Source organism: Haemorhous mexicanus, chromosome 6 (genome assembly GCF_027477595.1).
Source record: "Haemorhous mexicanus isolate bHaeMex1 chromosome 6, bHaeMex1.pri, whole genome shotgun sequence".
NCBI lineage: Eukaryota > Metazoa > Chordata > Aves > Passeriformes > Fringillidae > Haemorhous > Haemorhous mexicanus.
The window spans coordinates 2263085-2280278 of NC_082346.1; the positions used below are offsets into that span (position 1 = coordinate 2263085).

At 41.4% G+C, this 17194-nt stretch overlaps 1 protein-coding gene across 1 annotated transcript; it reads left to right on the forward strand.

The window, feature by feature from the left end:
- The first annotated feature begins 1938 nt into the window (after window positions 1–1938).
- FANCF (FA complementation group F) lies at window positions 1939–4139 on the forward strand. Its single transcript, XM_059848294.1, has one exon. It carries the CDS (start codon window positions 2032–2034, stop codon window positions 3211–3213), a length of 1182 nt encoding a protein of 393 aa, XP_059704277.1. The 5' UTR covers window positions 1939–2031; the 3' UTR covers window positions 3214–4139.
- Window positions 4140–17194: the final 13055 nt, after the last annotated feature.

Genomic DNA, 17194 nt, shown 5'->3' on the forward strand with positions numbered 1-17194 from the left:
GGAAACTATTTGCAGCACTAGGATGTACAGAAAAGAACATACATGCTGCATGAGGATGCATAATGTTTTTTCAAAGAGCACAAGGTTTGCCCTACAGTATTGCAGCTCACAGTGTTATACTTTGGTTTCTACTGCTGATTCCTGAAGTAAATTCCAGTCAAACCTCATTTACTGTGCCAGGGGTTGCTAGAGCCTTTCAGAAAGCTAAAGGATTTGCCTGGGCAGGCTGGCAGTGTTGTGCCCAGGACTGGACACAGGGCTGGGTGAGAAGGGTGTCCACCCTCCTCTCCTGGGCATTGCTGCAGCCCAGCCCAGCCAAAGGCACCAGGGGTAGTCACCAGGTAGTCACCAGGCCACTCTGCTGTGTCCAGGCATGTTCCAGTGGCTGGCATTGACCACAGGGCTGACAAACTTCCAGAGAAATATCCAGCAGCTCCCAAACCTCCCAGCTGCAGCACCCAGATGCCACTGCTGCAACCCTGAGGAGCAGGGCACAGGGTGCATCTGTGGAAGGTGCCAGAAGCCAGAGCAGCCTGCTCACTTCCACACTCTGAGGGAACACTGAACTCATCAAGGAGATGAGGATGGAGGGAAAGAACCTGTAAGCCAGCTGAGTGGGAGCCCTTGAGGCAGTAGACATTAGGCAAGCACCTGAGACCAGTCACTCCAACACCCAGCTGCAGCAAGCCAGGCCTAACTTGCTTGCCATGTAGCAGAGAAGTGGAAGCAGAGGAGTCACTAAAGGGGAATCACTAATGAGCTATGAAGTCATTAATTGGTGGGGCAGAAGGTGAGCCCAGCCCCTGGCAGAGCACTGAGCCCTGGACAGCGATGGGCAGCCCTGCTCCCTGCTGAGCTTGGCCGTGGCTGCCTGCCAGGGCCTGAGCTGCCACTGAAATTGGGAAGCACCCCCAGAGGTAGGGCAGGGGGAGCTTTGTACCTGAAAAGGTTTATTTTTCAGGGGATTGAGGAAACCCAGGGCACCACAGGGAATATTTCTGTCTGCTCTGGGGTGCCCTGACCCCCAGGGCAGCTCTGACTTTGACCCTCATTCATGGAGAAAATTTCCTAGACTTCAAGATACACTGGAACCCACAGAAGTGTGAAATAGATTCTAGAGAGCAGTGTAGGTGAATCACTTGATGAGAAATTGAGATTTTAGGATTTTTAGTGTGTTGTGGATGGAAGCAAGATGGAGGGCACAGGGTGTCCTCCTGGATTTCTTCTTCATGCTTCTTCCTCCTCCTTCTCCATGGGTTTGGGTGGCATTCTGTAATTGGGCAGAAAAGTCCCCATGGCAGCTCTGTGGGATCAGTCATTGGGTTAAAAGGGAAAATAATCCAGGTGTCAGCTCTTAATTGGATAGTTCAGTCTTAAAAGACCTTGGAACAAGAGATTGTTGGGCATTTTGTGTCATCTAATGAAAAGCTGCAGAACTCACAGTAGTTAGATTGTTTACTGATAAGAAATAATAAACACTTGAGTGTGAACATGAATCACTGTCTCAAGTGCCTTCAATCCAGACTCAGAGAAACCAACAACTGGAACCCCCACAAATCAGTTTTTATTTCTGAATGGATATTTTTCAAAATACTGATTGACTTCCAAAACAGTTACTGAACAGTTTCATTCCATTAGGGCTTTGTTTCTTTGGGTTTTGGGGGCAAGAGAGTGCTTCCTCTTTGGAGAATATCCCACTAGTACAAAACCTTGTTGGTTGGCACTATTTGCAGGGCGTCCAAAGGAGGGCAAAGAAGATGGTGAAGGGCCTAGAGCAGAACGATTTACAAAAAAAAAAAAAAAAAAAAAAAAATTGTGTTCGGTTTTTTATCGTTTTAATTCAATTTCCCGCTCCGGGTTGGGTGCTCGGGGCCGGAAGCCGAGTGACGCCTCCGTTACCGATAGCTCGATCCGCACCGGACTGACGTCCCGCCCGGCCAATGGAGCTACAAACGCCGTCCCTCCCTCCGGGCTGGGCTGGGCTCGGCCTCGGCGGGACCGCGCTCAAACCCGCAGCCCCAAGCCTGACCTATGGAGGCTGTACTGGGGCAGGTGGAGCAGCTGCCGGCGCTCCTGGCCGTGTCCCGCTCCGCCTTGGTGCGGGACTGGGACCCTCTCACGCTGGACAGGGCTCTAGAGTGGGCCCGGTATTTCCAGCACCTCCATGAGCGGTTCCGTGCCCGTCCCCAGCTCCGGGAGGCCCTCGCCCGGCGGCTGCGCCGCTCTCAGCCGTGCCCTCTGCTCGGCTTCCCCGCGCTGGGCCGCTGCCCGCAGCTGCTGGGGCTGGCGCTGCTGGAGAACCGCGCTCTGCCGCCCGCCGCCTGCCGCCGCCTGCTCCGCAGCCTCCTGCAGCCTCCCGCCGCCGGGCCTGGCTCCGACCCCCGCGGCCTGCCGCTGCTGGCCCGCCGCAAGGCCGCTGCCCGCCTGCTGGCCGGGCCCCGCCGTGCGCCCGGGCCGGAGCCGCAGCTACAGGCGGAGGCGCGGCTGCTGCTGAGCCGGCTGCGGCAGGAGGAGCAGCGGGCCGGGGAGGCCGCGGGGCAGCTGCGCTGGCTGAGCGGGGTTCAGGAGGAGCAGCGGGCCGGGGAGGCCGCGGGGCAGCTGCGCTGGCTGAGCGGGGCTCAGGAGGAGCAGCGGGCCGGGGAGGCCGCGGGGCAGCTGCGCTGGCTGAGCGGGGCTCTGGAGCTGCTGCCCCAGCCCCGCGCCTTCGGGGTGGTGGCGGCGGCGCTGGCTCTGCTCAAGCAGGGGCCGGGCGCTGAGCAGGCCGGAGATGGGGATCGGGATGGGAGCAGCAGCCCAGACGGGTACCAGGAGAGTGCTGCGGGGCACGGATGCACTGCCGGGCTCCTGCTTTCCTGGCTGCTGGGCAACCAGGAACGATTTTCTGCCTTCTGCCTTGGCCTCCCAGGTTCCCATCTTGCCTTCCTGGCTGGTCACTATTCCCAGTTAAGCAGATCTTATTTGGACCTCTTAACCGGCTGGGGAAGGCACTTGCACTATGACCCTTTGCAGGGACAGTGGGTTAAAAGTTGCCTTGACAAAGCTGAATTGTCCTGGGAGGAATTAAGGGAGCGCTTCATCTGCCTCTGTCAGGGATCCACGCTGCTCAAAGAACAGACCCAAGCTGCTCTGGAGCTCCTGAGGACACAGGATGGAGACTTCAATGTCCGTGGCCTAAGTGTGTGGGCTGACTTACTGATGGAAGTGGGCTACTAATGTGTGAACACAAAAGCAATGGGAAAACTTATAAAATCAATTAAATCTGGTTATCTTTATTTTATGTGAAAGGCAAGACAACTACTGCTCACTTCGTTGAAAGCCAAATGTTACTGTGACTGCTGATCACAATGATTCTGAGTGCATCTGCTTCTGAAATCTTTCAGGGAGGCGTGTTGTTTTCTTGTGATTGTACTGTCATTCCTGGTCAACACAAAAAATTTCTTCCTTTTCAGTACTTGCTGATTAATTATCTAATAAAATGAAAATCCCTTCTGCTTCAAATACGGAGTAGTTTTCTGTTTAGAAAATACGACAATTCTGATATGGTCACGGTAGTAATGTGTCTAAATGTTGGAGGCTAAGCAAAAGTTCAAAGGGAAGGTGAAGTTTCAAATGTGAAAAACACAAATTCAGGGTTCCTTTAGTAGTGATTGTCTTCATTGGGCTGTCTGCTCTGGTGGCCACATCGATGTCATGACTTAGCCCCAGGGTCAGTGAAGAAAGTGAGAGGAAGCCAACTGGAAAGCTTTTAGAAAAGTTCTAAAATAAAGGTCTTTATTAGTTGCTCTATTATTTGGTAATATCCAGGTATTTCCTAAGAAAAATGAGGTGAAATGTAGGATGTTCTGTGTGGTTTTCTTCCCATTTCCATAGTTTATCACAGGATTCATTGCTATATGAAGCAGAAAAGTGAGTGAACAGCAAACTTTTTTATTACATGTATATATAATATGTATTATATATATACACAACTATGTCTATATATTTCTACAAAATACATAATTGTATATGTAAAATATGTGATGTATATATAATATTTCCCCCCTTTGTTATTTTATGTCTTATCTGTTTCTGTTGGAAAGTTTTGAACAGGGTTGTTTCTACCTTTCCACTTTCATTAAAATGAGTACTGTAATGCACAAGTAATGTGTGTGTTCAGCTCTGTAAACTAGTATTACCAAAAGTGAGCACTGTAAAAAGAGAATAGGCAAGGAAGATGAGGCAGATGTATGGAACTACTGCCAAAAGAGTTACTCATTAATCTTTTGTGTGGAGGACCTGTCAGAGTTCCTGTAGACCATATTCCTACAGTTTCCAGACCAATTGAGACATCTCTTTCTTTTGTTACAAAAGCCTTGTAGGAGGGGTTAGAAGGTGCTTCACTTAGGCTTATGAACTTAAAGCAAACAAGCTATTAAATGTATAAACTGTATTGAAGCTAATTAGAGTAGTAGTCTGCCTTATGGCAGGAAATAGTATATATAACTATGGCAGATATTTCTGAATGGCAGAACTAAATTGGGAAGAATGAAGTGGTTTTTGAAATGGAAGCAATTCGTACAGGGATTGAATATTGTTTATCTGGGGAAAGAAATGATGCTTTTTTGGAACTTGTATGGAAGTCATTACAGACATAAATAATTCTTATTCTTCACCTATTCTAAAACAGAAGAGATACTTAGGGGTAGCAGCCTTTATTTAGTTAGAAGGACATCCTACTAATCTGTCCAAAATACAACTTTTCTTTGCATTCCTTGCTATGTTACATCAGTGAGACAAGTTATGGAGATGTGTGGATGAACATATTCTAAAACTACAACTGTGGCAGTTGTCTTGCTCTGCCTTAAATGGAGTTGTTGCCCCTTCTGGAATTTGCAGTCAGTCTTAAAAGGCACCAATGTCAGTGGACCTCCTGACTGAGTCAGTATTTCTGTGGTATCAAAAAAAAAAAAGAAATATGTCTAAAAATCGGTCTGAAATCTGTCAGTGTTTAAAACTGCTTAGAAGTGTAAAGCATGAAGTTTGAATTTATGTTGTCTAGCCACAGTTCCCTGTGTTATGTAGTTTTGGCATTTGGTGTGGAAACTCTGCACTTGAGCTTGCTCTTAACGCTTTTAACAGGCATAAGATTTTTTTGTCTGTTAGAATACTTTCTGCTATCAGAGGTTCCTGATGAATAATATACCCAGAGATGCTAGACAAAGTTATTTGCTTCTCCCCAGATATACATTAAGGGTGATTAAAAAATATTGCAATAACCTTGCAAGTGTTGTAGTATTGAATCAAACTTCAACTATTAAAACCTACTGTTCCCAGGTATCTGAATCTCTGGAACAAATTTCAGTGAGGGTTAAGTCTTAGTTTTGCTTGTGAGGTTAGCTATGTTTCCTAGTTATTCTCAGAATGTTCACTATAAATTAAGTCTTTTAACTATTTCTAGAATAAGTCAGATCCTTGTAGGGAGTTTCTTCTTGCAGTATTTCAAGTCTTCCTTTTGATAAATTTAAGCTTTGTGTTATAAAATTCAGTTCATGAAGGCATATGTCTTTCTTTCAAGTAATGTTTGTTACATCTTTTAATAACTAAGTGCAACTACAGAATCTTTTACTGGCATAGCTAGGAAGTAATAGGCCCATCAGTGGCTTTGTTTAGAAAGTAAAGAAATAATCATGGGCATGGACAGGCAAGAGACAGGCCAGTATGAACCTTATATACTGATTTGCAATTCTGTCTTCCTTATGGAAACAGGGATGGTAAAAGGTAGTTTAACCTCAGTGAGACAAAAGCACCTGGTTATAGCAATTACACAGAAATGTTCCAGTCTGTCCCAAATACATTATAAAGAGAGGCCAGATCTCTGATTACCAAATTCCAAATTCCATATGGTATTCATTGAACAAATTCACTGCTCCACATTCCCTGTTATTTCAGCCTGCTTGTGGAGTTCTCCAGGTAGCTGTGAGAATGATGAATTTTTTCTGGAACCCCATTTTTAATAAAAGTATAAACAGGAAAGGAACCTCCTCCTTTAATATATTTGCAGCTCATGTGTGCAAACTCTTGACAATCTCAACTATCATGAGAAGCAAGGTACTGCAAATGACAGGCTAAGGCCTTCTCCACAATCACCTTCCTCCTTTTTCTTTTTTTCCCTTAATAAGGAGAAGCAGATCTCTGCTCTTTATTAAATGATGATTGAAGAAACTGCTGTACTTGTGTTCTAGAAGATTGGTAAGGATTGTGGAATGTATCAGGAGGATCTTACTTGCCCAATTAACACCGAAGACATTTTCCTGCTATTGATTTCTTTTTTCTCAAGAAAGAAAAAGCAGTTTACCTCTTGACAAACAGAACTGCAACTCCACAAGTGACATAGTATGAGATGTCTGGACACAAAGTTGCCTTTTTTTCTTATTTTTCTTGTGAAGTGTCTGTTCCCTTGTACTAAGCAAAATCTAGAAGAAAGAAATTACATATTCTAGTATTTTGCAGTATGTATATGCAGATGCTAGAATAAAGATAAATAATGTAGAATAGATTGTTCATTTCTGAAAACAATATTAGCAGATTGGTACTGTTCAGGTGAATATGCAAGCTGGATGGTCACAATGCATGAGCATGGATTTTTTTAGCACACAAGGTTTCTTTCCCCCAGCCCTTTCCCAAACAGGTGAATGAGGGCTTAATGTTCTTTTCAGTGAGCATAAAGGATGATTCTTTTCTCTTCTCATGTGTAAGAAAATATTTATTAGGTGATGAAGGCAGACTAATAGTTTAATCACATGGAAGTAACATTATCAAATACTGTTTAACTAGAAAGTTGAAGTTGCAGGGCTAATTTTAGTTCTGCTGTTTCTGAAAAATGGAAGGTTTAAAGCTGAATGCTATTCCTGGTGAAGAGCTTGGATGAATGACCCATTGCAGGGTGCCAGCAAAGGCACATCATTGCCATTCAGAATACAACAAACAGAAGTAGCATAGGCACCCTGTCCTTGAAAAGCTTATTTATTTGTTGGGCAGAATTGCAGAAAAGTAAATAAAATGCAAGTGGAAGGGGTGAGGAGAAAAGGTGGAAGGCTGCTCACTTTAGAAGACCCATTGAGAAAGGGTAGATTTCCCCTTCAGCAGAACTGAATGGCTTTGCTGCTGCTGGAGCCAGCATTAGTTTGGTAATTTTGTGATAAATAAATCAGGAGAGTTTGGATTTGATGTCTTGTTCTTCTAAAGCACTCCTGCTCTGTGTGCCCAAATTGATCAGTGGTGTAACTGGCAATCATATTATGGTAGTGAATGAGAAATGTGGTGCAGGGTAGGAAACTGTTTATTTAAATAGGGGTTGGTCTCACAGAGGTGAGACCAAAGGAACAGCATTTTATCTGCCCTGGTATAAAATAGATTTGAATGATCACAAGTATGGTCTGGAAAACTAGCCTTTAATCAGGGTAATAATTAATAGAAATCCTTCTCACAGGCAGCTTGTTCTCAGTGTTGTATCTGTCTCATGAGGAATTAATCAAACACATCCTTCTTTTTTAATCCTCTTACTGATGGATTCCAGGTTAAGAGATGCTAGACAACCTGGAAAAACTGCATGTTTGTTCTCCCCTATGTACTTCTTTTTTAGAAGTCCCAGAATAAAAAAAAAATTACTGTATCAATGAGCTAGACCAGAGATAAACACATAGTTAAGGTGCATTCTCTTTGATAATTTCTCAGGGGTAGCCTGCAAAGATAATTTAGTTTATCCTTTAATTCCTTGTGTGCCAGTACCTTAGAGTTACTGATATTATTTAAAATCTTTTATTATATGCCTATAATTTTCCATTGTGTCAGTTCTTTCACAACTAGATACCTGTGTCCCTAGATCTTTAGAGTGGTTGGCATTTTATTTATAGTTAGTATTTGGATTCATCTCAGATACCACAGAGGGTGGCAGCAGAGCCTCTCTGCACAGATATGCTTGGACTTCTGATCCAATGAGAGAATCCAAGCTCGAGGGTCATTTCTAGAAGCAGAAGAGATGCAGGGAGTAAACACCCAGGGTTGTCAGAAGTTAGCCAGTCAGGAGTTTCCAATTGGAGAGTCCTATTGAAAGTTTATTTTGTCCTTGCAATTCTAATTTTACTGGCTCTTTAATGTAGTCTAGGATCAGGTAATAATATAAACCATATCCTCTGTCTCTATCCACAAGCCCATTTTAGTAATAATATTAGGTATGCAGCTCTTAAATGCCTTTTCTATTAGATGATAAATTCCACAGTATTATGTGATCAATTTACTGTAACACTTAACTAGTACATTTTACCAGAAATCATTGCAGTATGCACTGACCAGAAAATGCAGCAATCAAATTTGAATCTTGTCTTGAGCTGCACCTTCCTATTATATTTCTTCCTTTGGGAGGAATGTTCAGGATGATTGCTCAGACATGGGCTATTCATAGCATGGAGCTCACAAACACACTAATACCAGCATCTGAAAAAGCTCTGTTTTGATTTTTGGCAATTGTCCTGAGTTTTAAATCCCACCACAAAGATTGTCTGAATGTTTTCCTAAGGATAATTCCCAGTAATGAACTATGTACTGCTTTTACCTGCACATTTGTATCATTGTTCCTCTTATGGCATGTTGGACTCAGAACAGGAAATCAGAATTGTGGTCTTGAGTTCCTGTGCATAGTTCTTCTCTCAAAGTTAGCAATGGAAGAAATTATCATGTGCTTTCTATCATTACACCCATAAAAATAAGCCAAAAATGCAAGACTATTTGCTATATGATTAAATTATCAGTTAAACACCTAGATAAATACTTGGTTTTAATGCTGAATAACTGGGAAAAAAGCTGTATTTGCTTTGCTCTCACAGGAGGAGATCATGAATCCTCTTTAAAGACCACTAGGCTGGAATGTGAATGCAGTCTCTCTTTCCAATACTTACAGGCAGTGGAGTCATTAATATTTTCTTGTTAATGTAAATGAGCTAGGTAAGAACAATTGATTTCTTCTAGGAATTAATTGGACATGATCAATCCCTAAAACAAGTGTGACAACGAGGTCATTCATCAGCTGCTTAACATGGCAATAGCCTCAGCTTGCCCTTTCAGCTGGGAAAAGATGCCATGCCCTGGAGAAAAGGCTTTTAAATCATTGTGCTATTGACAAAAAATTGTGTTCTGTTGTCTCTCACAGACTCATCATTCTTAATGTTGAGGTGAAAGTCGCTGACTTCAAGGATTTTATAATTTGCATTGTTCAAGCTTTGGTTTTAGGGCAAAAATATAAAGTATATATAGGAAACTAAGGTCTTCTCAGCCTCAGGCATTGGAAGTGATATGCAAGCAAATCCCATAACTTAATTAATGTCTAGGTCTTCTACTCACTTTTGATGGCATTTTTTATTTAGAGCAGTGAAATAATCTGACCCATCACTTATTTGCTTCAAATTAGTTTGAGCACTGAACTCACCTCCAATTTGCCAGCGTTTTGCTTTTTTTGAAGAGGTTTGCTTTCTCCCTAATGGAGCAAAAACACCTTCTCTTTTATTCTTCATAAATGTGTACAAAATCCTGTTCAACTTCAAAGATAATATGCATCAAGGGAACAGCAGGATGACCATAATGCAGAAAATAATTTCTAGAACGTAATTGAAGGAATTTCTTAGCACTGCTGAAGTAGCCAAGAACTTTCCCCTATTTTTAAATGAGTCAAAATTCAGTAAGGAGACAACTCCCTCCACCTGCAAACAGTACATCAAACTGTCATTTAACCCAAAAAGCACAAATAAGATCCAGTAGCAGGAAATGAAAACTTGAAACAGTTGAAAGAAAGATTCTGTTTTCTGTAATAAGATTGTCAAGTTAATGGAATAATTTATCAGCACCTTTTGTGGTTTTCATTACTTACTTGCAATCCTTTTGCAGGGACTTTGTGTATTCCTAAAATGTGCTTTTTTATTTCATGCAAAAGTTTTTTTTTGGCTAGTAGGACCAAAAATTTGGCCTGGTAGGGAAAAAATGAGGAAGAAAAGAGAAAGGGCTGGTGTGTGCACTCCCCACAGTGAAATTTGGCATGCTGTTTCACACCCCTGTGAGCAGTGGGCATGGTGTAGAACACGAGAGTGTAGCGTGGAGCCCGTGGCTCACAATGACAGAACTGCAGTTGTAATGATTTGATGTGACCATTGTTCAATACACCTGTGAAAGGTTTTATCTGGATCACACTTAATACTGCTTCCTTTTGGAATTGGATTTGTGGCACTGGCTGCAATTGAGCTGGGTAGGGCATGAATTTTGGTGTGAAGTGTAACAGCCAATATCCCTGCCAAGAAGAAACACTGGACTTATTTTCTGAAGACCATACAAATGTGTAGGACCATCCATTCCTATGAAAGAAATTTATTATGTTTCTGAAAAAAAAAATTGTTCAAGTGACTGAGGAATCATTCCTATGGTGTTAATTCTAGTAACAAAAAATTCTCATCTTCACACCTTGCATCTATGTCAAGCCCTCTAAGATTTTATCTTTGTCCTATGGCTTTCTACATACGACAATTTTTTTTTTCCTTTTCAAATGTAAGGGGGGAAATTACTTAGATAATTCTTTTCTGTGGTCAGTGATGTCAAAAATGTGTTGTTGACACTGCCAGTTCAAGACTTTTGGGGGCATGAAATAAATTGCAAAGGACTAAGAGGAGCAATTTAAGAAGGTGCATTATCCAAAAGTGTGTACGTGCACACTCCACCAGTCACTGGACACCTGGTTGAATCTGGAATGACTGCAGTAACTTTCAGGTAATGGTGAGCATGCACTTGCTACTAATTCCCCCAGGAAAATACTGGAGCCTGTGCATGGCACTGACAAACTGCTCCCAGTGGTATCTAAGATATTTCACTGTTGTCACTATAGCCTCTAGCAAACTCAGGCTATTTGAAAAGAGTGTGGTGTCTGCAATGTATTAAAGATATTATACCCCTATTTATAGTCCAATTCCATGCATAGAAAATTCCAACAGAGAATGTTTACTATAAAATTTTGGAATATGGAGCTTTTAAGGGCAGGTATGTTTATTTTATGGGCCAGATATTTAGAAAAAAGCAATTAAAGCCACCTTGCTCATTAACCTTTCAGTTCCTTGTAGAGCACTCTAAGCCCAAGAAAGTGATTGCATTTTGATTTGTAATGCTTCAGTGAGCTGGCCCTCTTCTCTGGGTATGTGTGCACTGTACTGCAGCACGAGCTCTAAACACTTGCATGTGGTTTTGTTTCACTGCAGTTTAACTGATATGCTGATCTAAATTCTTTGAACTCATGGATTGCAAATGCTTTTTACCATGAACTTTGTTCAGTCCTTTTTACATCTACTTTGCAAAGCTATATCACATGCCATAACTGCATTATCATGCTTATTGCTGTTTGAAAAGACTCAACAAATTATAAGCAATATCAAATCAAGACAATGATTTCTAGAAATTTAGCTTCACTTTTGCAGTACAAATTGGAAGAAATGACAGCATATTATTTCTCCATCACTGAGTGTGATGACCACAGCTGACAAATTCTTACTCCTTTTGGGAGGTATAGGAGGTGAGGAAAAATGCCAAACTACATCCCATGTAGTTGGCCTAAGAAAAGGATTAGCTGAATCAGAAATCATGTTTTAAAACTGTGCATGCATTAGCAAAAGAGGCATCTTGAAAAGTATTTGGGTTCTCAGAAGCTAATGAGAATGGCTTGCTGTGCTCACGAATGTTAATTTGCTCTTATGTTAATTTTTAAATTTCCTTCCAACAGCAATTTAAAATAATAGATAAAAAAGAAACATGGAAGGTAAATGAGTTTTTCCCCCCTGTCTTATAATTACAGAAAAATAACCTGTGTGTGGGATGAAGTTTTTTTCCTTCAGCCTTCATAAAGGCATATCCAAATAAACCTAAAATACAGAGCTTCTTAAAATGCAAAGGTTTTTCATCATCCTGGCAGCTGTGACATGCAATGGTAACGCTCCTGAGGCATCCTTGTGTCTGCAAAACTTCAGCCACAGTGGCATTTTGCTCTTTATGTTGAAGTTGGTGACTGCAGTGTTTAAAGAACATTGCACATGTTACATGAGGTAAAATATTCAGCCACTGATCAAGGTCTGGAAGGGAATTTTTCCCAGCAATATTAGAAGGGACCTTAGGTTTTCATTTCTCTTTGAATCTAGCTTCATATTTTGCAGTGTGAATTGTCCCTGCAAAGGTTGGAAATGTTGATTCTTTTAGTCTTCCCTTCTGAGCCTGTCACGTGCATACAGCATGACTGAAATGGTTTGGTCCAACTAAAGCAACTGGTTGAGAGAAGAGAGATGATGACATGCAATGGCAAAAATAGGAATTTAGTGTTACATGAATTGCCATGCTATTTGTATTATTTTTAATACGTTTTACAAATTCTCAGTCTGTAGGCCTGCCTGTCCTTCTGGACCTAGCAATTTTTTAAGCAGTGTTTTTACTGCCAAAACATGGTTTTGGATTGTGGAATTCTTGATTTAAATGTAACACGCACTCAATGAAGAGTTGTCATCCAAGAATTGTATCTTTTGACTGAGTTCTAAAGAAAGTAAATAATGGTGGTGTCAGTCTGCTGAGTGAAGGGCAGAGAAATCAAATTGTGTAGGGTGGTACAGGAAGTTTTTAGCAGTTGTACTCTTGATGCAGGTATTTATACTTCTGGGTCTGATTGCAGATCTGTCCTTGTTTAAATAGGAGACTAAAATGTTTGGAATGTTTTACAGTGGTTCAGAAGCAATTCTTAAGAAAAAGCAGGAGACATTTTATATTACCAACAGAATTGTTCATCACATTCACTGTTGTAGACTTCATCTTGGTGACTTTCTTATTCTTTTGGCACTCCTGTGGTGAAAGGTAATTAACTTCATCTGAAAAAAATGGAAAATGGTGGCTTTCCCACCTCAGTGAAATGCTGAAATCTGAATGAATGATGAAGCCTTTAGAATTAGTGGCAACATTACTGGAGTGAACTGAGAGAGTGACGTGCCCTGAAGGAACAGGGAAAAGCAATAATGTTCATGTCCCATCTGTCAGGAAGGTGTAGGAGACATTTGTTACATAATGACTGTCCCATTCACTGAAATATTATGGGGATTAGAAAATACCTTGCATAATTTATATACACCATCTCCATTCTGGAGCCATGCATTATGCTTCCCACAGACAGATTAAGCTGACATTCTGAGCCATATGCATGGTTTATGTGGGTAACATAATACTTCCAAATTATATCTGCTATGAGCCAATAAAATTAGTATGGGCTAGTCAGGCAATAGCCTAATAACAGCTAAACTAACAAAGGTTTATAAAATACTTCTCTCCTAATTTTTCATGGGGCATTCATTGTTTTGGTTTGTTTTTTTTTTTCCCTTAGCTTTACTGATGAAAGGCAGCATTAAAAACCAGTACTATTACTACCCAACATACCTATGTTCTCAGGCATATATAGAATTTGAGTCTATCTCTTCTGCTCAAATATGAATTTATATTGTTCAATACCTGAATTTTCAGCTAATGCAGAATTCCCACAGAGGTATGATATATTATGCTCACTTTGAATTGAGCTGCTTGAAATTGAAAATGTGATAATTTTAGATACACCTTCTGAGATGGCATTTTACTGTTATATCAGTGTGGAAACCCAGGGCACCACAGGGAATATTTCTCTGTCTGCTCTGGGGTGCCCTGACCCCCAGGGCAGCTCTGACTCTGACCCTCATCCATGGAGAAAGTTTCCCAGACTTCAGGATAGACTGGAACCCACAAAAGTGTGAAATAGATTATAGAGAGCAGTGTGGGTGTGTCACTGGGTGAGAAATGGAGGGTTTGGGATTTTTAGTGTGTTGTGGATGGAAGCAAGATGGAGGGCACAGGGTGTGGTCCTGGGTTTCTTCTTCATGCTTCTTCTTCCTCCTTCTCCATGGGTTTGGGTGGCATTTGGTAATTGGGCAGAAAAGTTCTCATTGCAGCTCAGTGGGATCAGTTATTGGATTAAAAGGGGAAATAATCCAAGTGTCAGCTCTTAATTGGATAGTTTAGCCTTAAAAGCCCTTGGAACAAGAGATTGTTGGCCATTTTGTGCCTTCTAATGAAAAGCTGCTGAACTCACAGTAGTGAGACTGATAAGAAATAATAAATACCTGAGTGTGAACATGAACTGCTGTCTCAAGTGCCTTCAATGCAGACTCAGAGAAACCAACAACTGGAACCCCCACAAATCAGTTTTTATTTCTGAATGGATATTTTCCAAAATACTGATTGACTTCCAAAACAGTTACTGAACAGTTTCATTCCATTAGGGCTTTGTTTCTTTGGGCTTTGGGGGCAAGAGAGTGCTTCCTCTTTGGAGAATATCCCACTAGTACAAAACCTTGTTGGTTGGCACTATTTGACTTGGAAGAGCTGTAAATCTGGTCAACACCATGGCAGGACAAGAGGATTGGAATTGCCTAGGACACCAAGCATTGATCTAATATCTGTTCAGGGCTTTTAGGATTAACACGTGGTAAAATTTGTTTTATATTTTAAAATTAGCTTTCTGACCATTAGTGTGTTATAACAATGGAAAGAGGTGTAGCCTCATGAAAGGGAGCTCTTCCAACATTTACTACAGTTTTAAACCTGTAATACCACTAGATGCATTTGCTGATAAACTGTTTTAATTAAACTTTCTCTCACACCTCAACAAACACACCCCACACAGAGTTCTTAGGTAAAAAAGAATCTGAAACATTTTCTTGCTGTAAGATCAGTAGGTGGTTAGTGTCAGGAACAGCACATTTTGTTTATATTTTCCTGCAATAACTATCAGTTTAGAGGAAAAAACCCAACCCAATTCTACACAAATAAAATGGGAACAAGGCTCACATGCAATGAGCCTTGATGTAGTAATTTCATAGGGGTAACATCTGAACAGTAACTTTTCCATTTTCCTCAGATTTATTCTAAAAAGTACATTATTGCATTTAGGTCAGTTATTTCCCTTATTCAAAATTCTATTTCAGAATTTGTCCAATGTCATTGGAGAGGTGGCACTTTCAACAAAAAAACACCAACCTAATTCTGCACAAATAAAATGGGAACAAGGCTCACATTGCATGTGACCATGCAGACACAGGTTTTGCCATCCCATTGTGCATCTTTGGGCTGAGGTGGAGTTCCTTTTCTTCACAGTGGCTGGTGTGAGGATGTTTTGGGTTAGTGCTGAATGCAGGGTTGATGAGGGGGAGGTGTTTTTGTAGTTGCTGAGTGAGGCTTGCCCTGAGCCTTCTCTGCTTCTCACCTGGCCACACTGCTGAGGGAGTGCCTGGGAGAGCAGGAGACACAGCCAGGACAGGTGACCCCAGGTGACCAAAGGGATATTCCAGACCATGTGGCATCAGGCTGAGGGTGTGAAAGGGGGCAAGGAGGAGGAAGGGGTGGGGGGGAAGTTTGGGGTGATGGCATTTGTCTTCCCAAGCATCTATTGCTCATGATGGGGCCCTGCTCTCCTGGAAATGGCTGGTGAAACACCTGCCTGCCTTTGGGCAGTGGTGAGTGAATTCCTTGTTTTACTTTGTTTGTGTTCATGGCTTTTGCTTTCCCTATTGAACTTTTATCTCAACCCATGCATTTTCTAGGTTTTACCCTCCTGATTCTCCTGCTGGTCTCATTGGTGGGCAGTGAGGCTGTGAGGGTTAAACCATAACTCCTATTGTAGGTTTTCTTGGAACAAAGAATTGCTGGTGATGGAGATCTAAGGAGAATCAAGCTATAGAAACACAATGCCATTTCACTGATGTACTTCAAAATCCTCATGGAAACTTAGTGGTCTTTTCACTGATTTCTTGAGTGCTCCTTCATGAAAATGGCCTCAGGTCTTTCATTCTGTTTGGCTGCTGGCTGTTTGTGTGCTGCCCTGAATGCTTTGTAAGTCAGCAAGCAGGCTTGTCAGTTCCTCTTGTGCTTTAGATCTTTATTAACAGGGAATATGTAACGTTATCTGTTCTGAAGTTGCCATTTGTAAAATAACTGATGCTTCAAAGAAAAGAAATATTAAGTCTGAACCTTTCTGTTTCTTCTGCTGTGAGTGGTATAGCCCAGTGTGGAAAGGAATTTACAGTTTGGAGTCTGCCTCCCAAGCCTCTGCCCAGTAACAGCGAGCAAAGCTTTCATTACATGTTGTTATTGTGTGTCAGGAAACAATAATGTGGAGACCTAAATAAGAAGTGGAATCCTGACTCTGTTGAGTCCCAGCAATCTATTGACTGCCCTGACCTGCAGAATGGAGTAAAAGTTGCACAGTTTAAGGCAATCTCTAAGGATTTTGAGGTCGAGCTGCAGCAGAACTTCTGGCCCATTAGTCAGACCCCATGCCACACAAGTGTGGTGGATATACAAGCAGGAAAATGAGACTTGTACCACAGTTATTTCACTTGAACATACCTACAGTTAAGGAATCCAAATCTACTAGGCAATTCATGATATTGCTTTTACCAGCTACCATGGAAAGCTTTATGACATTTAATTATTATTCCAGTATTCTTTATTTTGAAGATAAATGAAAATTGAGCTCTGTTAAATATTGTTTATTTTATGTCCTCGGGGCCTTAGCCAAGAACAGTAATTTTGCTGGGTTTTTCCCCCTTTTCTGCAAGATCTAGGATGAATTCAAATATTCAAGTTCTTTAATTAAAATGTTTCCTTTTGTGCTTGTTTTAACGTGGCACACAGAGTTAATTAACTTTTCCTGAGTATATTTTGGAAGATTTATAGTTAAGTTTTGCTAAGTTTAGCTTGAAATTATTTCTGTGACAAGGTCTTGCTCCTAAGGTATCATACTACTTGAATCATAATAATGAATCAAAAACTAAAGACTTTGTGCTTGGTTGCTGCTCTTTGTAATGTTACTAGGAGGTGAAGCAGAAAAAAAAAATCTGTTTCCAAATAGAATTTGTAACAGATGAAGGGAAAATCTGTGTAGAGGAGATGTAGTGGCAGTGAGGTGCTGTGAGTGTTTTAAAACCCACTGCTTTGCTGAGTGCCCATGTGAATACAGGAGCTCTTTACAAATCTCTCCCCGTGTGGAAATGTAAAAATGTTATTAATCCTGAAAAATGCATATCTGAAAAACTTGCATGTCTCTTTTTATAATAGCAATGCAAACATTCTT

Coding starts and splice junctions, on each gene's coding strand:
- FANCF (XM_059848294.1), top strand. CDS start 2,032: ATGGAGGCTGTACTGGGGCAGGTGGAGCAGCTGCCGGCGCTCCTGGCC.